Source organism: Cervus elaphus, chromosome 33 (assembly GCF_910594005.1).
Source record: "Cervus elaphus chromosome 33, mCerEla1.1, whole genome shotgun sequence".
Classification (NCBI taxonomy): domain Eukaryota; kingdom Metazoa; phylum Chordata; class Mammalia; order Artiodactyla; family Cervidae; genus Cervus; species Cervus elaphus.
In genome coordinates, this window is record NC_057847.1 from 46,914,766 (window position 1) to 46,930,592 (window position 15,827).

At 39.5% G+C, this 15,827-nt stretch overlaps 1 protein-coding gene across 6 annotated transcripts in view; it reads right to left on the bottom strand.

The window, feature by feature from the left end:
* Positions 1 to 10,807, bottom strand: part of RIF1 (replication timing regulatory factor 1) — a 59,136-nt gene extending 48,329 nt beyond the window's left edge. For 4 of the 6 annotated variants that reach the window (XM_043894236.1, XM_043894238.1, XM_043894237.1 and 1 more), the window contains exons 1-9: positions 10,655 to 10,807; positions 10,157 to 10,270; positions 9,372 to 9,450; positions 7,326 to 7,422; positions 5,724 to 5,851; positions 5,540 to 5,634; positions 4,327 to 4,516; positions 2,496 to 2,588; positions 263 to 401 (exon numbers count right to left, since the gene is read on the bottom strand). In XM_043894236.1, the coding sequence (XP_043750171.1) occupies positions 263 to 401; positions 2,496 to 2,588; positions 4,327 to 4,516; positions 5,540 to 5,634; positions 5,724 to 5,851; positions 7,326 to 7,422; positions 9,372 to 9,450; positions 10,157 to 10,260 (925 nt within the window). In that variant the 5' untranslated portion in view covers positions 10,261 to 10,270; positions 10,655 to 10,807. Of the gene's footprint in view, positions 1 to 262; positions 402 to 2,495; positions 2,589 to 4,326; positions 4,517 to 5,539; positions 5,635 to 5,723; positions 5,852 to 7,325; positions 7,423 to 9,371; positions 9,451 to 10,156; positions 10,271 to 10,431; positions 10,580 to 10,654 lie in introns of those variants that run through there. The other 2 variants (XM_043894235.1, XM_043894234.1) reach the window with 2 other exon arrangements.
* Between the last annotated feature and the right edge of the window lie 5,020 nt (positions 10,808 to 15,827).

The window sequence follows — 15,827 nt, forward strand, 5'->3', positions numbered from 1 at the left end:
ACTGAGAAGTACATAAGTGCTCAAAAAAGTGCTGGACTGTACTAAGAAAACCACAAATGGCGTGTCACTTTGTTCAGTTTTTCAAATAGTGTAAATTTTATACCTGTGATTTTCAATAATGCCTGGCCTTTACAAATTCTATTGTTAGCTACAAATTTATTCCCCTAAAATACTCAATGAAGTCCAAAAAAAAAAAAACCATAAAAGCTTTTTCATCTTAAATAAAACTCATAACAAAAATCAATCTTAAAATATTACTTACCTGGATTTAAAGCAAAATTATCTATTAAACTCTTCCAAGCAATAAAAGCTATTTTTTTAATCATGGGTGCTCCACTACGAAATCCCAGTTCTTCCAGCTGTAATAGAGAATTGATGAAACTCCCACTTCGATGCAAGGTCTAAAAAGGAAAAATCATTAAGAAGTTTTTTACTTGCCTGAAACAATTATAGGCACTATTAACATTCATTTGTCTAATGCATCCCAATAAAAAATACACAGGATAGAATTAACAGTCACAAGTGATTATAATCCACACATAATATGAACAGGGTATAAATAAAAAACTGGCTTAGAAATTCACAAAAACTCTTAAGAAAGCCGCTAGAGCTAATAAAATACTTCCAGCAATGTTGCAGAGTACAAGTTGTTGTTTAGTCACCAAGTCTCATGTGACTCTCTTATGACTGTAGCCCGCCAGGCCCTCTGTACAGAGTACTAGACCAACACTCAAAAATCAGTTGTGTTTCTACACAAAAGCAATGAACAATCTAAAAAGCAAATTAGGAAAGCAATTCCATTTATAACAGCAACTAAAAGAATTAAAATACTTAGAAATACATTTAATCAGAGATGAAAGACTTAAAACTAAAGGCTACAAAGTATTGTTGAAATTTGAAAAGACCTAAATAAATGGAAAACCATTCCGTGTTCATAAATAGGAAGATTTAGTATCATTGTAACAGCAGTATTATCCAAACTAATCTACAAGTCCAATGCAATTTCTATCAAAATTCCAAAGGCCTTTTCCAACTAAGAAATAAAAGCTTACCCTCAAAAATTCATTATGAAAGAATCCCACTTAGCCAAAACAATTTTGGAAAAAAACATTATGAAGTTGGAAGACTCACTCCCTTGACTTCCAAACCTACTACAACACTACAGTAATTAAAGCGTATGGTAGTGAGGACTTCCCTGGCAGTCCAGTGGTTAGGACACCATGCTTCCAAATCAGTGGCCATGAGTCTGACCCCTGATTGGGGAATTAAGATCTCTCATGCCATGTGCTGCAGCCACCAAAAATAAAGCTATGGTAATGGCATAAGGAGAAACATAACAGACCAATGGAAGAGGGATTCCAAAAACACTCTCACACATACTGTTAACTAATTAGCAATAAGAATGCCAAGACCATTCAATAAGAACAGTCTTTTTAACAAATGGTGCTTAGAATTATTCACCTGCAAGAAAATGAAACTGGATCCTTGTCTTATTCTACATACAAAAATAAACTCAAAATGGAACCAAGATCAAAACTTATGAATTAGCAAATAAATTCAGAGAAAAAGCAGAATAGAGGTTATGAGGGGCTGCAGGAAGAGGGGCAGCGGGAGCCACTGCTTATTTAACATGTACAGTTTTTGTTGGGGATGGCAAAGAAGTTCTTGGTATAGACAGTGGCGATGTTAACACAACTGTAAATGCTTTTAATATCACTAAACTGTATACCTTAGGATGGTTATGATAAATATTATGCTATCACAATAAAAAAAAAAATCAACTTCCCCCTTAACACCAGGCTTAGAGAAAGAATATACAGTCAATTCTCATTATTCACCAGTTATGTTCTATAAAGTTGCCTTGATACTGTATTAGCAAATTCTGTGCCATGGCTTCTAGGGAAAATGCAGGATTAGGTTCCTTCAGGCCTCTGATCACATTTTCACCAACCATCTGACACACAATCTTGCTTCATGTGTGTGTGGTTTAAAGACAACTTATTTAATACATACAGTCTGACTCACGAACACTGAGCTCACAGCAGACAGCACCACAACTCACGCCTTTCCTCCTGAGGCGCACAACAGACTTCCCTGCTTAGCAACCAGACAGCACTCGGCACTACACTCGGAGGCCACTGAAAACTGAAATCTCCAAGAAAAAGCGCAAAACGTGAAAAATGTGGCACCAGATGTATCACGAAATGGACATCTGTTTAAAGGACATCAAGAATTAAAGCAAAAAAAGCAGAACATAACCCTGGCTCAACCTCAGACTGGAACATGTATACTCTGAGACTCAAATTTGTTGCCACTCTACATGTCTACAATTGACTGCAAAGGCAGCACAAATACTGACACTGGGTTTACAAATTTTAGTAAGTAGGTCAATGTTCATTCATATGGCACACATGAATAATGAGAACCAACTATACTATGCAAAGTTAAGAAAATAAAAGGTCTGGTGTGTATAAAAACCTTAACTGTGAACTTACCTTCCCAAGAAGTTTGACAAATAAAGGCCATAATTTTAACACGTAAGTCTCATTTTTACTCATAAATAGTTTCTGGAGTTCTGAAAGTAATTTCTGAAAACAAAAGCAAAAATATTTACCAAAAGACTCCTGAAAAGAATGCAGTATTAAATTGATTGTCTCAGCCAAGTAACTTTTCCCAATATTTTATCAGGAAGTTTCACACATATAGCAAAGCTGACAGTTTATAGTAAATGTCCAAGTATAAAGACCACTAATATTTTATTATGCTTGTCTTATCACCTATCCGGCCATTCTTCCATCCATCAATATAGCTTTCTTTTCCCCTACCAATATACTTTCCCCTAAAAACTTCATGCATATCATTAGAGTTCAAATGATAATGTTTTAACTTCTGTATTAACTTAAAAAATACATTAATAGTTTCATGGGTAATACATCTGAGAAAATTTGAGTTCAAATTTATTATTAAGAATTTTATACAGTGGACACTTGAATAGTGTTATTAACTGTGTGGTTCACTTACACTTGGATATTTTTCAGCAGTAAATACCACAGTACTACAGTCCGTGGTTGGTTGAATCCAAAGGCACAGAGGAACCATGAATACAGAGGGTCAACTATAAACTATACATGGGTTAAACCTGAGCTGTTCAAGGACTGCCTATATAAGCTCTTAAAAAATTAATAAATTTATCAGAGTTAAAAATCTCACAAAAACATTGGAGTTACTTTTAACTCAGGCATTACCATGAGGAATCCTGAATTTTAAAAAACAAACAAAACCCCAGGTTTTAGAATGTGGAAATCTCTCCCTCTGCCTCGATTACTGTATTACCTCCCAACTAGGTTCCCTACTCCTATGCAACCCCTGCCTAGAATTTTTTCCTCAACATAGGCAGAGGGATCCCCTTAAAAGCCAAGTTTGTATGTGTATCACTCATAGACTCAAAACCTCCAAATATGGTTTTCAATATAATCCAGATGCTTTAAAACCAAGCAATAAAGCAATAAAAGCCAAATTCTTACAATGGTCTCCAAGGTCCTATGTGGCTTGGCCCTGTTTCTGACATCATCTTCTACCCTCTCATCCTCATTCGCTCTATCATACTGCCCAGTGTTTGACGAACACAACCTAGCATATCAGAACAAGGCCTTTTGCTACCACGGTTCCTCCTAACTTGAATGAATAAGTTTACTCCTTATTCAATTAGCTAACTCCTATATTACCTTCACATCACCTATTCTTTTTCCTTCCTTGACCACATCACCCTTCCTCTTGGAAAGCACTTTCATCCCGTCCCCGTTGTTTCCCATAATCTCTTTACTAAATGAATTACATACTCTATTATTGCTCCCACTAGAAAATAAGCTCCACAACAAATTGCTTTTGTTCACTGTTTTATACACAGTACCTAAACAATGTCCAGTATGTAACAGGTACTCAATAAATGTTATAAGAAAGGCTGAAAAACCTAAAACTTTGGGCAAATAATAACTTTAGGAAATTGTACACACTACATGCACTTGTATGCCTTAATCTGCAGCTACTGGGATAGCTACTACAGATAGTGATGAATCAGATAGATAATGCTCTCCCTTTTCCAAAAATGCAATTTCTTCATTCTTTAGGGATGAAATAAAATGCCTGGATTGCAGTTAACACTGAATAGACAGTTCCTTTCCTTACCGTAATTAGAACTGTGTGACATTAATTCAAGCAATTCTTACTTTTAATTCAAAGAGGAACTTCCTACATCATAGTGCAATTTCACTAATACGAGTATCCTCACAGTGCAATATCCAAAAAAATCCTTTAAGTGTTACTTACGGTAGTCATAAGCTGCTCTGTGATAGATGCTATTTCTTGTTGTTTCTGAAGCAACAAAGGCATTCCCATCTCTAAAGCACTGGCTCCCCGCAAATGTACTTTTTGGGCTGAATGAACCACTAAAGGTATGACCAATTTTGCCCACCTAACTGACTCTTCTCCCATTTGAACTGGGGCTTGTTCAATTAGTCTGTAACAGAGAAATCAATGACTAAATTAGTTTAAGTAGTTTTATTTCTAAACTACCTTTATGTCTAAGCTACCAGGAGAGTAAACAGTACACAGAAATACGCACAGTATGGTCCATTTATTTTAGAATATTATCTACAATATATACACACAAAAATAGATCTAACATAACTTAATTTGTAGACTTCCCTATTTTAATAGATTTTTCAAACAATGAAAACACATCATCTTTCTTCAGATTAAAAAACTTTTAATAATTATTTTTACACAAATTATATTCTTACAGGAGAGAACAGCTAGAGAACCATGATATACTGTGAACATCAATCAGGGCATCAGAATATAGTTAAAGCATATAGCTCAACAACTAAAGAACAGTTTCAACTAAAGAATGAAAAACAAGACAAAGCACATCAGTAGTTTGTGTTGTCAGCATATCCATTATGTAAAGCAAGGATGGATAGGAAGAAGATAGGTTTTCCTGTTCCCCTCATGCGCTGTTAGAAATTGTTTTAATGCTTTCCTAAATACCTGATACAGGGTTCCCTGGTGGCTTAGATGGTAAAGAATCTGCCCGCAGTGCAGGAGACCCGGGTTCCATCCCCAGGTCAGGAAGATCTCCTGGCAAGGGGGATGGCAACCCACTCCAGTATTCTTGCCTGGAAAATCCAATGGACAGAAGAGTCTGGCAGACTACAGTCCATATGGTCACAAAGAGTCAGACACGACTCAGCAACTAACACTTTCACTTTCAAATTACCTGCTACAGCCAACTTAGAAGTCTCTATTTTTTAAACTTCTGCAAAAGCTTTAAGAGAGATATTTTTAAGACTATTTCAGTAAAAATAAAGAAACCTAGTAACTTAATGCACATCTACTTTCCTCCTCCTATTACTTTGAGACTTTTAGTCTAGAAGACATTTCCTTCTTTCAATATCTAACTCAAATTCAAGTCCCAAAAGATTACTCCTTCAATTCTAAATTACTAGAACTATTCTAATTTGCATGGTATCCAAACTCATACCTTATGATGACATTTAATGCTTCATAATCCACAACAGCAGAATGCATCTCTCCTCTATTAAATACTATTTCTAATGAGTCAATTATACTAGATACCTGAAAGACAGAAATAAATACAAATCGAGTAAGCCTCAATTTTTTAACTGGCATGTAGTTAAGAAGACATATACAAAAACTATACTCACTACTTTGCCAACAACTTCAGTGGGAAATGTCTGCTTGGATATCACCCAAAGTGCCCTAGTACGTACATTTTTATCTGAACTTTTAACAATATCATTCAGTTTTGAAAGCAGTTCTTGAATATCTATCTCTGAAAAACAAGCAGAAAAACATTTTAATTATGTAAAATCTTTTACATCCTTTTAAATCCCTAACATAATAGATAAAAATCACTGTCAATAAAATTAAATGCATATCCAGAGAAAAGAACCAGAAAATCTATGCTAATAATTGAACTTTTTCCCAAAACACAAAATTCAGGTCAGAGAGAAGGCATACTCAGTGCAAACAGATGGTAGACTTGAAATCAATAATTTTTCAACTAAAATATTTCTATAGGATCTTATTATAAGGTTTGATCCTTTCGAACTGTGGTGTTGGGGAAGATTCTTGCGGGTCCCTTGGTCTGCAAGGAGATCCAACCAGTCAATCCTAAGGGAAATCAGTCTTGAATATTCATTGGAAGGACTGATGCTGAAGCTGAAACTCCAACCCTTTGGCCACCTGATGTGAAGAACTGACTCATTTGAAGAGACCCTGATGCTGGGAAAGACTGAAGGCAGGAGAAGGGGATGACAGAGGATGAGATGGTTGGATGGCATCACCGACTTGATGGACATGAGTTTGAGCAAGCTGTGGGAGTTGGCGATGGACAGGGAAGCCTGGTGTGCTGCAATTCCATTGGGTCACAAAGAGTCGGACACGACTGAGCGGCTGATTAGGTTTGAACATATGAGTCAATTTTGGCAAGATGTTATAAATCCTGTATCTCTGCTACAAAATGAACAACTCCTACTTCAGATTGCTAACATTTCTATATATTAAATAAGTGGAAACTTTTTGCTCAGAAAAAAAGATGGTAACAACTCTCTGAAATCTTTATTCCCTATTCCTAATTACCCATCTCTAAAGATCATCCCCACACCTACACTATGACAAGCCACTTACAGAGCAACAATTAGGACTACAGTCCTCCTGATATCCATGGGGGATTGCTTCTAGGACTTCCCCTGATGAATATAAAAAACCAGGAGATGCTCAAGTCCCTTACATGAAATGGTGTAGTACTGAGATCTCCATATTCATGAGTTCTGCATCCAAGGACGCAGAGGGTCAAGGATGCTAGAAAACTCAGAAGAGCATCAGATCCTGGGCTTTCATTACTACTTTTAGCTCCAAATTATCTGATTTACCACTATGTAAAAGAACTTTTCTAACAGCAAATTCCTTAACACATGCTTGTATAAAATAAATGACCCATCTACCTCCCCAATTAATTCCATCTAATTATAAACTTCCAAAGCAGGTATGTTTATTATAAAAGATGATTTTCTCAACATTTTAAAATAGGCTTACTGTATTTTCTTTTAGAGCAAATTTTATAGTTATCAAAGCTAGAGCTATGTCTAAGAAACTTTACTACGATGATATAATCTAATGATGTAATCTACAGACTCATTCTCAAAAGCAAACTCTAAACTACAGGTTGTGAAATTGAGAAGTAGCAGTACTTTTAACAGTATCAAACTATAAACTCTAAAAATATTCCATCACAACAAACTTACCTGATAATCCAGAGGCAATTTTGGGATTATATAAGCAAAACCCCAAGGCCTGTAGAGCAGCACTACTGAGCTCTGAGTTTTGACTGGCAATGTGAGTCTACAAAAACAAAACCACATTTGTTACAAATAAGTACAACTGCAAATGAATTTTTAGATGGAAAAGTCGATTAAAAACAAAATTATATTCTAAAGGCAAAAACCAGCAAATCCTTGAGTAGATTAAAAGGGAGTAAGATGAAAAGACCATGGATACAGCTTGACAAAGAAAGAGGGAAACTATTTGGAGATCAGCTAAATAAAAATTTTCCTTAAAAGAAAAAGAGCATCTCTGCACACCTGAAAGCAAAAAAAAGGGGGGGGGGGCAACAAATGGAAGATGGTAAAGACACTAGATAGGAAGTAACAGTAGGAACAAAACTGTTTCACATAAAGTAAGCAAAGATTCAAAGGCAAAAGCTGACATTCAGCTATAGAATATAGAACACCACCTCTAACAGACAGAGAAGGTGTTAGAAGTAATGTTCACTAGGTAGCTGAAGTGCAAGGGGCTTTCAATGTCATCTCAATACTTCAGACAGTAGATTCTGAATCCATGACCATTTGGAATTCAAAGCCCAACCCCATAGTCTGCATATAAAAGCTATAAAATCTCAAACCTGTCAAAGGCAAAGGTCTTGCCATTTGCTCCTAACCCTACATTTACTTGTAACCTTGCATCTTTCTTGGTACCATTTCCTATTCCAAACTAATCTATCTTTAAGTCTCCTCATTGCTTCTAAAATCAGATATCCAAGAAATCCTCAACTAGTTGCTATGCTTGACCAGGAAGAATGGTAAATGTTAGTAGTCATATATAAGAACAGACACTTCCTTGGAGCACCCGTCTTTTAATTAATCAGACCAAACATCCAAAATACTAAACCCTGAGATACATGGGATATAAAGGCAATCGGTTCAGACAATCACAAATAGATGAAGTCTTACACATTCAAAACTATGAGAGCTAATACTGTATCTCCTAAATAGCAGCTAGCATATGTGTGATCAACTTTTGATCATCCTGTCATTAACCACCCACAGGCTTCTAAATAATTATTCATCAGGCATTTTAGTTACAAACTCTATTTACAAACAATGCAACTTGATTCAAATTGCATGTAAATGATTTCCTACATGCTCTCAAATACATGTCTTCATCACATCAAACTGTACTTGAATGTGGAAAATGACAAAGAAAAATGGGATAATACCATTAACATTGCTTACTTATTGATAAGTCTTGAACTACTACACAGTAAAGTTCCTGCTTACATGAACAAGAACTGAAGGCTCTAAGAATATTTAAGGTTAGGCAAGGCAGTATCCCCAATGCCTCAATATTTAGCCAAAAATAATGCTTAAGTGTGCAATAAATATCTTGATAGACTACTTCCATTTACAAGCACAAAAACAGGATCATAAAAATAAGAACTCAAAGGGACTTTGGAGATTTAGTTCAACCTCTTCATTCCAAAAACAGGGAAATTAAGTTAGGTGTTTAGGAAAGCCACAGTATACTCAAACGAGGACAAGAATATACGTCCTCAGTTTGATGCTAAACTACACAACCTCCCTATAAACAAACAAACAAGATAAGCATAGTAACTGTTTTTTAACCAAGCAAGAATGGCAGAAATAAGGGTGAGTGAAGATAAAAAAATGAATGTTACCCACACAGTAGATAAAAGACAAAACTACAAAATCATTTAGAAGCACTGTTCTATTAAGAGTGCAAGTTTTGGATTCAAGTGGTCACAGCAACTAAATTTACACATGTTAAACCAATTTCTTCTGCAAAGTGGGGATTAAAAAGGAGCCTCAGCTTGACAGGTAAGATTAAGAGAAAACAAGAAAATTAGACAGCACTTGATACATTGCAAGTCCCCAAATAGTAGTATAATAACCCTGCTGTTATTTTACTTTAGAGTCAAAGTTTTTGAGTTAGCAAAATCTTTTTCCCCCCCACAAAGTAAAAAACTATTTACTATTTACAACAAAGATACATACCTCTAAAACTTTAAATAGCTGAGGAAGTTTTTTCTCAATTTCTGCAATGATTTCTTTTCCATCTTCTCCAGTCATACGACTTAAAAGCAGAAAGAACATTGTTTACGCAAATGGCTGACAGAGTGGGCTACAGTCCATGGGATCGCAGAGTTCGACACAATTTAGCGACTAAACAACTCAGCGCGAATAAACCTCAGAATAACTTGTGCATCCCCACAGTACACGTTTTGACAGCTTCACTACCTCAAGAGGAAACAAGGAAACCTATCCCTAGTTACAAATTTACTAAAACTTACTAAACATGTATCGTTTTGTATCAATTTCCAAACAACCGACAGATAAGTCAGAAAAATACAGTCTGCAGGGGAGAAAACAGTGTGAAGCACTTGCGGTTAAATAAAACTCGAGTTATTGCTCTATATTAAAAAACCAATTCTGGGATTTCCCACTGTCCCGACATACAGGTGGCTTACATTGAAAAACCACTACTCTGGCCAAATCCCTCCCAAACAAACTTTTCTTAATCCCCCTCTTACAAGACACACGTGCAGGCTTCCTCATTCCAAACAGACACCTTAAGGGCAGCACCACCTGCAACCGGGAAAGTCACCCAGCACGCACCCCCCACCCCAACCTACCCCGACTAACCAGCGACCCCGGCGTCGCCCCCGCCAGCTGCCAGGCTTCTCGAATACACAAACTCGCTCGGCGTGCCGCACCCGGACGGTCTTCCCCCCACAACCCCCCAGGGCGCCCCACCCCCACCTGCCCCCAACAGGCCTCACCTGGTCAGGGTCAGGTAAGCGTCCGTCTGCTCTCCAACGGAGGCGGAAGGGTCTTCCAAAGTCTCCAACAGCGGCGCCAGGGGGCTCTGGTCCGCGGCCGTCATGTCGGCCACCCTGAGGCCCGGACCGGAAGAGGAGACAATCCGGTGACCGATGGAAACAGACCCGGGCGGCCCGGCTTAAGTCCGGGCCCCAGACCCGCGCTCCCGCCGCGGCCTCACAGCTCCCACCGCGTCCACACCGGGGCCCCTGGCGCACAAACCCAAGGGCCTAACCTTCTCCTGAGCGCCGCAACACGCACCCAGGCCCACGCCGCGCTCCGGCCCCGGCCCGCTCCCGCCACCACTTTCCCGGGCAGCTTTCAACAGGGGGAGGAGACCAGCGGGGGGCGGGAGAAGCCCGGGGAACGAGGCGTCTCGCCGCGAGGGGGCGGAGGTTGACCAGGCTGAGGGTTCCCCGCCGCCTAGCACTGAAACCCCAGCATTCACCCCGACGTACGAGGATAGGCCTGCGTCGTCTCCGCCGCTGTCCTGCAGCACCCGGACGCGACCACAGCTCGATTTTCCCGGTTCGGGCTGTTTACTCACGCGTGCGGCCCGCTCCCTCCTCGACCAAGATGGCGGCGGGGGCAGGCCCCGTAGCGCGCGGGAGTAAAACAGGCCTAGCGGGAGAGGCTCGAGCCAATCCAACAGGGGGCGGAGCGCCCAAATCATCGATCGCCTCCCTTCCCCGCCTGTTGTCCCGCCCTGCCCCTCCGGTCACCTTGTGGGGGGCGGTGGGAGGGAGGTTGGGCCCAAATTTAACCTTCTAGAGACTTGAAATTCAAAGTTTAAGCGGATCGCCCCAGTTCACCAGACTAAATTTAGTGGATCTTCAAACTGCAAGTCCATTATTTGTTGAAGTATTAGCAACGAATCATTTAACAAGAGGAGTTAACTGTACTGTGATATTTATGAGCAGCGTTTAGATTGGTCTAGATTCCAACCCTAGTTCCGCGTTACCTTGGCAAGTTAATCAACTTTTTTATGCCTCAACTTCCTTCTGTGTAAAATATGGATGATAATAGTACCGACTTCAGGTAAAAGCCAAGTAAAAAAACGCTGGAGAGGCCAGAGGCTCTCAGGTTTTAAGTGTACATAACAATGGCCGGGAGCATATTCATGATTCAACTGCCTGCTTCTGCCCCCAACCCCCTCCCGCCTTAGATATTGTGATTCAGTCGATTTAGGATCTACATTCTTCTAATTGGCCTCAGGTGTTGAAGGGTGGGACTTGATTAACACTTGGAGACTTAATACTTGGAGAACCTACTTATACCCTTAATGAAAGTCCTTGAAAGAAAGTGAAGTCGTTCAGTCGTATCCGACTCTTTGCGACCCCTTGGACTGTAGCCTACCAAGCTCCTCAGTCCATGGAATTTTCCAGGCAGGAGTACTGGAGTGGGTTGCCATTTCCTTCTCCAGGGGATCTTCCCAATCCGGGGATCGAACCCAGGTCTCCCGCACTGCAGGCAGACGCTTTACCGTCTGAGCCACCGGGGAATGAAAGTTCTTATCCTTTTTATAGAACTCTGAGCACTTTCCGCTGCACGCAAAATTGTATCAACTTTAAAATAGGCATCTAAGGCCCAAGAGCAACTTTCCACCCTGGCCTGATGGGTGCAGGCATCCATCTGGAGCCTCTACTTACCCACACTGTACAACTATCAGTGTACTGAATTCAGGGCTGTGGTTTGCCCTGCGCTGTGTTAGCTGCACCAAGCAAAGCGTCTGCCAAACCAAGCTCTCAGAACGTGTTTCTCAAACAAAAAGATGAAGGAAAGGAGACAGACAAGTCCTTGTGAGCCAAGCTGTGGAAATTAAAGATTTTAAGAAATAGTTTAAAGCTGTGTCCGGATGAAATGTAGAGACACTTTAGACATAATGGAGGAGAAAGCTTTTCAATGCAGTCTGATATTGCATTAATCCTTAAATATTTGGAGGGGAATTTGCTCATTTTCTGCATTTTGGCAAAACAGATACTTAAGGGAAAGGTTATTAGACTGAATGAAATATATGGACAGGTTTTCATTACATTGCATTGAGATTTCAGTATTGTGGAGCTCTTGTGTTGGAAAAACAGAGAGGATCTTGAAATCCTGTTATTTTTTATGAAGTCTGTGAGATTAGTGGAAAAAACATTAACTTTGTCTTGAGACAGGTATTCAGTACCTCCACCCAATGCTGGTGTGCCTTACTGGGCTTTTCTCTTTCTAACACTTAGCACACTCTGATATTTCATTATGTATAGATTTTTTTATTGTCTGCTTCTCCCCACTAGAATATCAATGCCTTGTGTATAGGGCCTTTGTTCTATTTTTTTTCCCTGTAATTCCTCATTTATAAAAAAGGTTGGGGTGGTCATCTTGCTCCTCTTTCAAGTGTGTACAATCATGCTCTTCCTGAAATGTTTTGTAATATTTTATCATTGTTACTCTCACACCCGAGATCCTTTAGCAGTTCCCGTCAATCACAGGATGAATTTCAAAATTCTTGATATAACATGCAAGCCTATTATTGGGTCACTGCTTCACCTCCAGCCTGAGCCCCACTTCAGCCAGGTTCTAAACAATCTGCCAAAGTCTGTAAATTTTCTGTGCCTTTGAAGGTCTATGTTGTTCTTTGTATTTAGAACATTAAGTCAATTTTTCAAATGTGATAAATGTCAACTAAAGTATACCTTTTAATGAAATCCTTCACTTACCTACTTTATCCCAATGGAGAATTAAATGTTGTCTCCATGCTAAGATAGCATGTAAACCTGTTAAAGAATCTTACATATGCCTGAAGTGGAAGAGTTGCAGGTTAGCCTGAGGGGCTTTAGTTCCAGCCATTATTTCAATCATTGCCCCTTCCCTGTTCTTTGGTATTTTCTCAGTCTGATATAAAGTATCAATACTAAGATATCGCAGAGTCTAGACAGATCTCATTCACCACATAGACCCTTCTCCAACATCTTTCCCACTAGACTGCTATACCAAGCTTCTCTTTTATAGGAATTCTGAAGCGACCACCATGAACTGGCTCCCACTGAATTTTATACTACCTGACACCCAATGAATATTTTGAATTAGTTTATTAATTTGTCCATGTATTAACTCATCCATTCTTTATCTATTCATACAACTAATTTCTATCTTCTCTGCCTCTCCAAATCCTGTATCTCTGTTTCTCCTCAGAACATAAAAGTCTTGCACCCTCAATCCGGTATCCTGCCCAATTTCCCCATTCTTTATTGAATCACGTATTTGCCAGCAACAATCAAGGCTATGTCATGTTTGTCAGTGACTCCTTTGTCATACTTGTCCCTGTGGTCCTAATGAATCTTCCTCCCTAATAATTCTTAGGTCTGTCCACCTGTCCAAATAGAATCCCAGTTTATGACCTAAACATATTTCAGAATTATAATATTGCTTTTCTAAAAACTGTTTCTTACTGAGTGCCAGATGTTTTAATATATAACCTCATTTATTTCTCACAATGGTTCTAAGATGAAGTACTTTTCCTGAGTTTATGAATAAATAATGTGAAGCTCAAAGAGTAAACTAGGGAAGTTTAATGTAGTCAAGTATCAGTTCAGTTCAGTCGCTTAGTCATGTCCGACTCTTTGCCACCCCATGAGTCACAGCACGCCAGGCCTCCCTGTCCATCACAAACTCCCGGAGTTTAATCAAACTCATGCCCATCGAGTCAGTGATGTCATCCAGCCATCTTATCCTCTGTCTTCCCCTTCTCCTCCTGCCCCCAGTCCCTCCCAGCATCAGGGTCTTTTCCAATGAGTCAGCTCTTCACATCAGGTGGCTAAAGTATTGGAGTTTCAGCTTCAACATCAGTCCTTCCAATGAACACTCAGGACTGATCTCCTCTAGGATGGACTCGTTGGACCTCCTTGCAGTCCAAGGGACTCTCAAGAGTCTTCTCCAACACCACAGTTCAAAAGCATCAATTTTTCGGCACTCAGCTTTCTTCACAGTCCAACTCTCACATCCATACATGATCACTGGAAAAGCCATAGCCTTGACTAGATTGACCTTTGTTGGCAAAGTAATGTCTCTGCTTTTTAATATGCTGTCTAGGTTGGTCATAACTTTCCTTCGAAGGAGTAAGCATCTTTTAATTTCATGGCTGCAGTCACCATCTGCAGTGATTTTGGAGCCCCCAAAAATAAAGTCTGACACTGTTTCCACTGTCTCCCCATTTTTTTCCCATGAGGTGATGGGACCAGATGCCATGATCTTAGTTTTCTGAATGTTGAGCTTTAGGCCAACTTTTTCACTCTCCTCTTTCACCTTCATCAAGAGGCTCTTTAGTTCCTATTCACTTTCTGCCATAAGAGTCGTTTCATCTGCATATCTGAGGTTATTGATATTTTTCCCGGCAATCTTGATTCCAGCTTGTGCTTCTTCCAGCCCAGCGTTTCTCGTGATGTACTCTGCATATAAGTTAAATAAGCAGGGTGACAATATACAGCCTTGATGGACTCCTTTTCCTATTTGAAAACAGTCTGTTGTTCCGTGTCCAGTTCTAACTGTTGCTTCCTGACCTGCATACAGGTTTCTCAAGAGGCAGGTCAGGTGGTCTGGTATTCCCATGTCCTTCAGAATTTTCCACAGTTTATTGTGATCCACACAGTCGAAGGCTTTGGCGTAGTCAATAAAGCAGAAATAGATGTTTTTCTGGAACTCTCTTGCTTTTTCAATGATCCAGTGGATATTGGCAATTTGATCTCTGGTTCCTCTGCCTTTTCTAAAACCAGCTTGAACATCGGCAAGTTCATGGTTCACATATTGCTGAAGCCTGGCTTGGAGAATTTAGAGCATTACTTTACTAGCGTGTGAGATGAGTGCAATTGTGTGGTAGTTTCAGCATTCTTTGGGATTGCCTTTCTTAGGGATTGGAATGAAAACGGACCTTTCCAGTCCTGTGGCCACTGCTGAGTTTTCCAAATTTGCTGGCATATTGAGTGTAGCACTTTCACAGCATCATCTTTCAGGATTTGAAATAGCTCAACTGGAATTCCATCACATCCACTAGCTTTGTTCATAGTGATGCTTTCTAAGGTCCACTTGACTTCACATTCCAGGATGTCTGGCTCTAGGTGAGTGATCACACCATTGTGATTATCTGGGTCATGAAGATCTTTTTTGTACAGTTCTTCTGTGTATTCTTGCCACCTCTTTTTAATATCTTCTGCTTCTGTTAGGTCCATACCATTTCTGTCCTTTATTGAGCCCATTTTTGCATAACCCCAAATTAATCTGTTTAAGCTACATTCATTCATGAACATGTAATGAGCTCTGTCCTGTAGGATATGATTTTTATGGTGGATTTACTCTTGAACATTGTAAGAGTCCTATGAAAGCTCACTACTGAAAGAACTCTTTTAGTAATCATTTAGTAACATAAAATATCCATCTGTAATCCAAATTATTAAAGTTAATGCAGTGAGCCCAGTTTTGGAATCAAATAGGTGAGGAGTGAAATACTGCTCTCCCACTCTGCAACTTAGGATCCGCCCCTAAAATGCTTAACTTTTCCATGTCTTCATCAGTAAAACGAGAAGAAAAACACCATCCTCAAAGTTCAGTAAATGACAAATATCCTTACTTAATGCCTAGCACAAATCCTGGCAC